Below are 9,995 nucleotides of genomic sequence, written 5' to 3' on the forward strand. Positions count from 1 at the left end.
AACAATGTAATAGCTGCCGTATGTGACAATGCACTTCTCCAGACAAACAGAACCAGCTGGAGAGATGGACAGACAGACAGATTGACACTAGGAAGCTGGCTTCTGTGATCATGGAGTCTGAGATACCCTGAGATCCGCAGCCGGCATGCTGCCAGGAGAGCCAGCAAGAGAGCCAGTGGGACAAGGACAGTCCTCAGTCTCAGTCCAAAGGCAGGAAAAGCCCAACGCCCCAACTCCAACGCAGTGCAGCAGACAGAAAGAATCTTTCTTACTTGGCCTTGTGTTCTGTCTGGCTTTCACAAGGAATGGATGAGTCCCAATCACATGAGCGAGGGCACTCTGCTTTACTGAGTTTCCCACTTCAAATGATAATCGCATCCACAAATGCCCTCACAGACACCCCCAAAAATAATGCCTAGCTACGTACCGGGGCTCTTCCTGGCCCAGTCATGCTGACACATAAAAGTAACCATCACACTACATGTGGCTACTGGTACTTAAAATATGGTCAGAGCAACCAAAGAACCAAATTTTTAATTTAATTTCATCCAATGATTTAAATTTAAATAGCAATACATGGCGCATGATTACTGTATTGGACAACATGGCAGTAGATGGTCTCAGTCCCAGACTAGAGCTTTAACTGATGCTCTGGGACCATTCAGACTACTTCTCTGTGTATAGCTTCCACCTGGGCTTGAAACAATCCCTCTGGGAGAACCAAGCCACCGTGTAAGAAGTCCAACTACCCCAAGAACGCCATGTTGTGAGGAAGTGTAAGCTAGCCCACTCGGAGAGAGTGCATTGAGAGAGACACACACAGACAGACAGAGACCTGTCTGTTCTAGGCATCCCATTTGAAGCATCGGAAATGTGAGAAAAGGAACCATATTGGACCTGGAGCCTAGTCAGGCTTCAAATTACTTCAGCCAGAGCTGCCACCTGATTCTAAGCGTATGAAAGCCTCAAGCAGGAAGCTCCAGCTAAACCCACAGAACCATGAGAGAGAGTAAATTGTTCTCACAAGCTACGAAGTTTGCTGGTGATTTACAAAGCAATAGATAACCAGAATAAAAACATACTAAGAGAATCAAGGTTCCCTATTTCTCTGGCTTCCTTAGTTCCCAATCTTCTTTCCCTTTCTGTTTCCCACCTCCTTGCTTTTTGTGGGGTAAAGTTGTGTGCAGAGAACTGAATTTGGGAAAGTCACAATGATCTGGCCTTAAACTATCTTGGATTTCTGATCTGATGTTTAAAAGGCCTTTTTAAATAAAGTTATACTGTTTTCTGTCATGCTTTCAAATAGGACAGTTCGGCTTAAGAGAGAGGGAGAGAGAGAGAGAGAGCGAGAGAAAGGACTCAAACAAAATCACAAATGAGAGGGGAGAAATAACCAACACCACAGAAAGACAAATAATCATAAGAGGATTTTAATGATAAACTACGCCACCAAACTGGGCAACCTGGGAGAAATGGATAAATTCCTAGAAACATATAAATTACCAAAACTGATACAGGAAGAAATAGGAAACTTGAACAGACCAAAGCAAATAGACTGAATCAGTAATCAAAAAACTCCCAGCAAACAGAAGTACAGGACCAGATTGGCTTCACAGAGGAATTATACCGAACATTTAAAGAAGAGTTAATGCCTGTCTTATCAAACTATTCCAAAAGAAATAGAAAAGGAAGGAAAACTTCTAAATTCACTCTATGAGGCCAGCATTACCCTCATAGCAAAACAGGATAAAGAGTCCACTAAAAAAGAGAACTACAGGTCAATATCCCTGATGAAAATAGAAGCAAAAATCTCGATAAAATAGTAACAAGCCAAATTCAACAATACATTAGGAAAATCATTCACCATGATCAAGAGGGATTTATCCCTGAGTTGCCAGGGTGGTTCAATATTCACAAACCAGTCAACGTCATATATCACATCAGTAAGAGAAGATAAGAACCATATGATCACCTTAATAGATGCAGAAAAAAGCATTTGACAAAGTTCAACATCCAGTCATGATAAAAACCCTCAACAAAATAGGTTTAGAGGGAATATACCTCCATATAATAAAGGCCATATATGAAAACCCACAGCTAGTATCATCTTAAATGGGGAAAAATGGAGAACTTTTTAAGGTCAGGAATAAAACAAGGAGGTCCCGTCTTACCATTCTGATTCAATGTAGTACTGGAAGTCCTAGCCACAAGCAATCAGACAAGGAAAAGAAATAAAAGGCAACCATATAGGCCAACTTGGACCGATGTTTGCCTTTCTTTCCTTACTAAAGGCCATAACTAGTTAATACAGTCTAACACTCTGGTCCTTTTTGGTGTTTATCTCTGAAAAGCTGAACCCCAGAAGGCATATATCTGTGCTTCAAGATCAGTATTTTAACATTTTCTTTGCTGCCAGAAGAAAATGGATGGGAGGGGACAGGGATGTGTTGGGTATACAGCCATGTGATAACTACGGGGTAAATAATACCTCTTACATATAACAAGACTAGTCATGTAGTAAGAGCCTATGTGTGCTACACATACAATTTTAAAATTGTGCTATTTGACACAATTATATAGCCCTGAACTGTATCCTTCCATCAGATAGTACTTTTTATTCCAGGAATCTCAATATTTACAAAAATTCAAAAGAAATTTATTATTAAGTGTCCTGAAAACAAATGTTTAGAACAAGTTTACTATGTTACAGTTGTTCTCAGTATAAATGACACTGAACAGACTTTGGATCTGAAATGTCATCCGGACTTACCACAACAGTGATTTTTCTTTTCCATTCCAGTTCTAAGAAGAAAAGGAATTGGCTATGGATAATTCATATCATTTCAATCAACGAAACTCACGTAACGGACTTCCACCTGAGAAGAAAAACAACTTCCTTGTATCTGAAGATCATGGACAGAAAATCTTAAGTGTACTGCAGAATTTTAGAGAACAAAATGTCTTTTATGATTTCGAAATAATCATGAAAGATGAAATAATCCCATGTCATCGCTGTGTCTTAGCAGCGTGCAGTGACTTTTTCAGGTACTTCGCCTTCTCTGTGTGCCTCAGATTGTGTGTTATTAAGTTATGTTTCATAACTACTGAATTTCTCCCCTACAGGAGCACAGAATGGTAATCTTTAATTCTTAAAATAAAAACTAATTTGAACCTAGATTAACTAGTGAATTTTTAAATATTTTTTTTTTTGTAAAGATTTTATTTATTTATTTATTTGACAGAGAGATCACAAGCAGGCAGAGAGGCAGGCAGAGAAAGAGGAGGAAGCAGGCTCCCCTAGAGAGCAGAGAGCCCGATGCGGGGCTCGATCCCAGGACCCTGAGATCATGACCTGTGCCGAAGGCAGCGGCTCAACCCACTGAGCCACCCAGGCGCCCCAACTAGTGAATTTTTAATATGAAAATTTAAGACTACCTTTTTTCTTTTTAAGATTTTTTATTATTTATTTGAAAGAGAGAGAGAGAGGGAGGGAGGAAACACAAGCAGAGGGAGTGGGAGAGGGAGAAGCAGGCCTCCCACCAAGCAGGGAGTCCAACTCGGGCCTCGATCCCAGGTCCCCAGGACCAAGACCCAAGCTGAAGGCAGATGCCCAATGACTGAGCCACCCAGGCGCCCTAAGACTACCTTTTTTAATAGTTCAGGTCTTCCCAGGTCAGCATTTCCTGAGGTTGTATGGACCACTGGTCCCTAGGAAAAAAAATTGTTTTGATCTAGAGCCAGTTTTGTTTGGGGGAGTTCTTGTACTGTGTTGTTTAGAAAAAAAGGAGAGGACAAATGGATTAAAAAATGGAAGTATAATTCAAAGGAAATGAATTTGAGAGGAAAACTGAGTTCTGTGCGCTAAACAAGGGAGAAGGACTCATACAGAGGATTTCAAGATTTCTTCTCTCTTTAACAAAGAGAGTCCTATATGGGAAAAGTACCTCCAGAAGCATTTCTGGAGAAATCCCAACTTGTTCTGATTCCAGGCAACCTTTTGAATAGAACTTGGTTCCCCCATAGATCATCCTACAGGGAATGTCCTAGTCATGACACTGTTCGAACCCCCTGTGGTGACAGCAGGTTTCTGATTCTGCAAGGGTAAGTGCCAGACGCAGGACCTCAGTACCGTGGCAACCATATCAAGGTCATACCGGCCTGTGAGTCCTCTTGGTCAGATGCATGAACCTATCCTGGTGACATCCTGGCCTCAGCCCTCCCAGTCTCACTGCAATAAATTTAATCCTAATTACAGTATTTGCATTATGTTCCGTTATAGAAACAATTTTTATTCAAAATAAGCAGGACTTAAATCTCTAGTAAATAAAATTTATAAAAACAGAGTAAGATTTAAAATACAAATACACTAGGTGCAAGGTAACTTATACTGATTTTAATCCTTAATTAAAACTGCTACTTGCCACCAGCATCTGATTAGACCTCACCCCTGTTGCTCTGGAGTGAATCAGCAAAAGTGTATTGATAGTCACTGCTCGCTGAACTCCCGTGCCTGGGGTTTTTCCTGCTTGAGTGGGGAGCAGTGGCTCAGTGCTGCGTCCCACATCACTGGGGACATGGAGGCGACACCTTCTCCCCACCCAGACACTAGTTCTTTCTCTGTTCTTTTCATGTCTTCTCTCTGGTAACCTAAGCTGTTCTTTGAACTCCACCGGGCCCCTCACTGTCCCTGTGCTCTGCCTCTCGGTGGTGCCACCAGTTTCTCCCCAGCTCTGTTCCATTCCAGGTTTTCTTCCTAGTAGCTCCATTCTGCTCCCCCATCTTCTGCCACCTCCTCCCGACAGGACGCTGGATGCTCTAACGGTTAAGTACCTGGCCTCTTAATACACAGGCCCTAAATCTAAATCCTGGTTCTGTCACTTATCAGACATGACCTTAAACAAGTGACTATTTCTTCAAGTCTCGGGTTCCTTATTTGTAAAAATTAAGATAATAAATAAGAACCTAACTTACCGAGTCATTATGAGTGTTAAATGAAATAATGTATATGTACTATTTAGGAACCTGTCCACTACTTTCAACTAACACTCTATGATTACTGTTATTTCCAAACCTAGCAAAAAATGGACGTATTCTGGTGCAAACACCCAGGTTGATTTCCCTATCATGTTAACGAAATAAGAAGTTCCTGTGAGCATTTGGATTGCAGGCCTCTAGTCTTCATGTAGAGCTTATTTATTAAAGGTATCTGCACATAATTTTGCACAGTATTTTGTTCATCCTACTCCTAACTATTATGGATCTGCTTTAAATTTTTTAAAACTCCTGTTAAAACAATTAGGGGTGCCTGGGTGGCTCAGTGGGTTAAAGCCTCTGCCTTCGGCTCAGGTCATGATCCCAGGGTCCTGGGATTGAGCCTCGCATCAGGCTCTCTGCTCAGTGGGGAGCCTGTTTCCTCCTCTCTCTCTGCCTGCCTCTCTGCCTGCTTGTGATCTCTGCCTGTCAAATAAGTAAATAAAAATCTTAAAAAAAAAAAAAACAGAACAATTAAAATCTTCTCCCTGCTTTGATGTTACACAAATGTCCATGTTATAATGTCCTAGATCCTTTATTATATATAGTATTTTACTAAAGGAATACCCAGTTCATATAAAAATGGAAACAAGACTGAAATTCTATAATTTACACTCTTGAGTGATGAGGCCACTAATTCATAGTATTTGTGTTACCAAGTTCACTGAAGTACTGGGAGGAAGAATGTAAAACAGCAGGGCAGTGTGCAATGCATGAGAAGTGCACTTTATGATCATTTTGGAAAATAAAAGTTATAAATGAGATGTAAAGTCACAGAAGACTGAAGAGGAGTCACATATATTATACAACCACTTTATGGTAATATGGCAAATTTGAAATGGATGGTAACCGGATACTTTAAGGATGAACAGGAGGAAGTACAGAAATATGACCTTACTTGTGTCTTCTCAAAGAAAATGTGGAAGCTGGTGATAAACTAAAAATGTACAGCATCTGACAGAAAACATTTTCCTAAAATGATGGTTATACCTAATACTTTGCATTGATTAACTCACTGGTGCCTCTAAACACTGAGTGGAACAGACACTACAAGTATCGCCATTTTCAGATGAGGAACTGGGAGCACAATGAAGCCCTCCCCACCAAGGTCACACAGCTAGTAAGTGACAATGGCCAGACACCCACCCAGGAAGCCAGATTCTAGAGGTCTGGCTCTTAATATTATCCTAAACTGATGATCCATGTCTTCATAATCCAATATAATTGTCATCACAGTTTCATATTGCTCAGCTGACATTACTGAGATACGTACATGATGTAGAACGTGTATGTAATTTGTGTAACTATATCCACTTGTGGATTAAGAACCCAGTAGCCTAGTGGGCAAGTGTCATCCTTCCTTGTCCTGAGGGGTGTTCCCGTACTTGGAGGGCTCCTCGTACTTCTCACTCGGATACTAGTGCTTCCTGAATAGCTTTGCTTACCCTCTAGAACAGACTCTTAAGAACTAAACTGGTTCCCCACAGAGTACTTGAGCACTTCGGGGCACTGCTCACACAGGTACCCTGGACAATAATGGTATAGACGCAAACCAGTATTAAACCAGAACCCACACCAGTCAGTCCAGACCTACCAAAGGTACAGCTACTGGTGGTCCTTAGTTCTTTCTTTAGCTCTTTCTCTTTAATCTCAGTCTCCGCTCGCTGTCCACTAACAAACGCCATAGCAGGTCTGTGTAAAAATGAATCATGCTGTATATGAAGTCAATAGAAGGATGGGTGGCAAGATTGGTCTACGAAAACCAAGAGTAAAATACGCCTTTGTTTCCTGCCCAAACACTTACAAATAAGTTATATTTTCACTTAAATTGAGCCCCTAAAGTTCCCACTTCCTTAGACTCTATCCTCTTGGCCAGGTGGGGATGAATTACAGCTCAGAAGAACTCAGAACTTAAATCTGGGGGCCACCTCCATCTCTCAGTGGCTGTCTCTTCGAAAACTTACTTTTAGCCTTTTGGGTTGGTGTTTAGCTCCATGAAATCACATTCCCTTTTGTTCCTAAAGTGCTGCATGGAATGTGTCTCCTTCGGCGTGTATTTAAATATATCTCGTGTGGTGGATTTCCCACATAGACTCCTTGGAGACATGTGATACCTCACAGCGTTCCACCTTCCCCATGTTTCACTGCTGCCAAGCTGAAAATTACTGTGCAAGATACTTTTAAACCCTAAACTCAGAAGCATTGTATATGTTAAGTACTCCTAGTTATCACCTGCAGAGTTGATACTAATTAACTCATAAAAAAAAGGAAATTCAGCCATTAGAGAGATTTTACCCTAATTTTATGAATAATATTTAGGAGCAGTTAATTAGTTTACCAAATGTGACTCTTCTTACAGTCTTCTTTGGATGAGTTGCAACAGCTCGGCTATCACGTATGTATTTTGTAGTATGGGAGTTATGTTTAGGTCTTAAAGATAAACAATGCGGTATACAACTCTTCTAGATAATTCATAAAGATAAACTTGACATGTCTGAAATATATTTTAAATCAACCTAAGGGTCAAGGAAGCGTCTGGAAGGTAATGTTGACAGCTAGCACGGAATGACCTCTTCCCACGTGTTCTTCTCTGTTTTTCACTGTTGCAGGGCTATGTTTGAAGTAAACATGAGAGAGAGAGACGGTGGGAGTGTCACCATCACGAATCTGTCCTCCAAAGCTGTGAAGGCGTTCCTTGACTACGCCTATACTGGGAAAACACAGATAACAGATGAGAATGTGGAAATGTTCTTCCAGTTGTCCTCATTTCTTCAAGTCTCCTTCCTGGCCAAAGCTTGCAGTGACTTTTTAATAAAAAGCATTAACCTTGTCAACTGTCTACAGTTACTATCTATATCAGACAGCTATGGCTCCCCTCGCTTGTTCGATCACGCCCTCTACTTTGTACAGAACCACTTTTCCTTGCTATTTAAATCCAGTGATTTCTTAGAGATGAATTTTGGAGTCCTGCAAAAATGTCTGGAATCAGATGACTTAAATGTCCCCGAGGAAGAAACCGTCCTGAAAGTTGTCCTTAGTTGGACCAAACATAACCTAGAATCAAGGCAAAAGCATCTGCCTTATTTGATTAAAAAAGTCCGATTACATCAGTTATCTGAGGAGACGCTTCGAGACTGTCTGCTCAACGAGGAGTGTTTACTCAAAAGCACGAACTGTTTTGACGTGGTCATGGATGCCATGACGTGCGTGCAAGGTTCTGGCGGACTCTTCCCGGACGCTCGGCCATCCACCACCGAGAAATACATCTTTGTGCACAAAACCGAGGAAAACGGAGGCGACCAATACACATTTTGCTACAACATCAACAGTGACTCGTGGAAAGTACTGCCACAGTCACACCTGATCGATCTGCCGGGGTCTAGTCTGTCTAGTTACGGAGAGAAGATATTCCTGACCGGGGGCTGCAAGGGGCCGTGCTGCAGAACTGTGCGGCTTCACATCGCAGAGTCCTACCATGACGCGACCGACCAAACCTGGTGCTACTGTCCAGTTAAAAACGATTTCTTCCTGGTATCAACTATGAAGACCCCGAGAACCATGCATACGTCAGTTCTGGCTCTCGACAGGTTATTTGTCATAGGTGGAAAGACCAGAGGGTCTCAGGATATTAAAAGTCTCTTAGACGTTGAGTCTTACAACCCTCTTTCCAAAGAATGGATGTCTGTTAGCCCCTTACCCAGGGGCATATACTACCCCGAAGCCAGCGCATGCCAGAATGTCATCTATGTCCTTGGGTCGGAGGTAGAGATTACAGATGCCTTTAACCCATCCCTCGACTGCTTTTTTAAATACAACGTGACCACTGACCAGTGGTCTGAACTAGTAGCAGAGTTCGGGCAGTTTTTTCATGCAACGCTGATCAAAGCTGTCCCAGTAAACTGCACACTGTACATATGTGACCTTTCCACCTACAAGGTGTATAGTTTTTGTCCAGATACTTGCGTCTGGAAGGGGGAAGGCTCTTTTGAGTGTGCGGGCTTCAACGCAGGCGCGGTTGGGATTGAAGATAAAATTTACATCTTGGGTGGCGATTACGCCCCAGACGAAATCACAGATGAAGTCCAAGTCTACCACAGCAGTAGGTCGGAGTGGGAGGAAGTTGCTCCGATGCCAAGAGCCTTAACGGAATTCTACTGTCAGGTGATTCAGTTCAATAAATACAGAGACCCATGGTTTTCTAACCATTTCTGAAAGGAGCATGTGCTTAGACATTCTAAAACTATTCCAGTTCTAGAAACCTACCGTAAATCTGCTAACCGTAATAGTTGGTAACAAGGCCTTTACCTCTTAGTAAAATAAAATGTACCGTCTGTTAGAGAATCACTATGAATGGAAGCATATATGACTTAGCAGTTGCCAGAAACTTCAAAGACAAAATACATTCACCAAACATTATACTGAATATAACTGAATCTTGGAGAATCCAGAACACTTAGTATTCTCATCTGTAAATAAAACTCGTAGGCATTGCTGTCTTGATTTTTAGAGTACTTTATCCATAAAAGACTAGTAAGAACAAATCAGTGTTCACAGATTTGTACTATCTAGGTGGGGAAAATCTCTTAAGGTAGTGAAAATGGATTATTTGCACATTATATTAGATGAAGTGAAATTTTAATTAGAAAGAGGTAAGAAGCCTGCCCCGTTACTATAGGAGTAAGAGTTGCTGAATTCCTACCCTTTCTGATCCTGGCTTAGCTTCTTTTCAGCCCTTCCTTTTTTCCTTTTCCTTTTTCTGTTTTTTTTTGGGTTAGGTAAACTTTTCTAAAATGCTGTGTATTTCCCTAGGCTTCTAAGCTGTACACTCTACATGGCTTGACTTTTTTTATGATTCAACTCTTCATTAAAAGCATAATGTACCATGCTATAATGCCATAATGCCAATGGCAGTTACTGAAACGCTTTTAAAATTGCTTATTCTATTAGTTCTCAGTGTTCGTTGG

General features: G+C 41.3%; 1 protein-coding gene across 1 annotated transcript in view; it reads left to right on the plus strand.

Annotated features, from left to right (window-relative positions):
• The window catches only part of LOC111153870 (kelch repeat and BTB domain containing 3), a 31,267-nt gene extending 21,480 nt beyond the window's left edge, over window positions 1-9,787 (plus strand). Inside the window, exons 2-3 of the mRNA XM_022513146.1 lie at window positions 2,801-3,045; window positions 7,641-9,787. Coding sequence (XP_022368854.1) covers window positions 2,825-3,045; window positions 7,641-9,243 — 1,824 coding nt within the window. The 5' untranslated portion in view covers window positions 2,801-2,824 and the 3' untranslated portion in view covers window positions 9,244-9,787. The remainder of the gene's footprint in view (window positions 1-2,800; window positions 3,046-7,640) is intronic.
• Window positions 9,788-9,995: the final 208 nt, after the last annotated feature.

The sequence above is a fragment of the Enhydra lutris genome, unplaced genomic scaffold, assembly GCF_002288905.1.
Source record: "Enhydra lutris kenyoni isolate GAN:26980312 unplaced genomic scaffold, ASM228890v2 scaffoldscaffold34, whole genome shotgun sequence".
NCBI classification, from domain to species: Eukaryota; Metazoa; Chordata; class Mammalia; order Carnivora; family Mustelidae; genus Enhydra; species Enhydra lutris.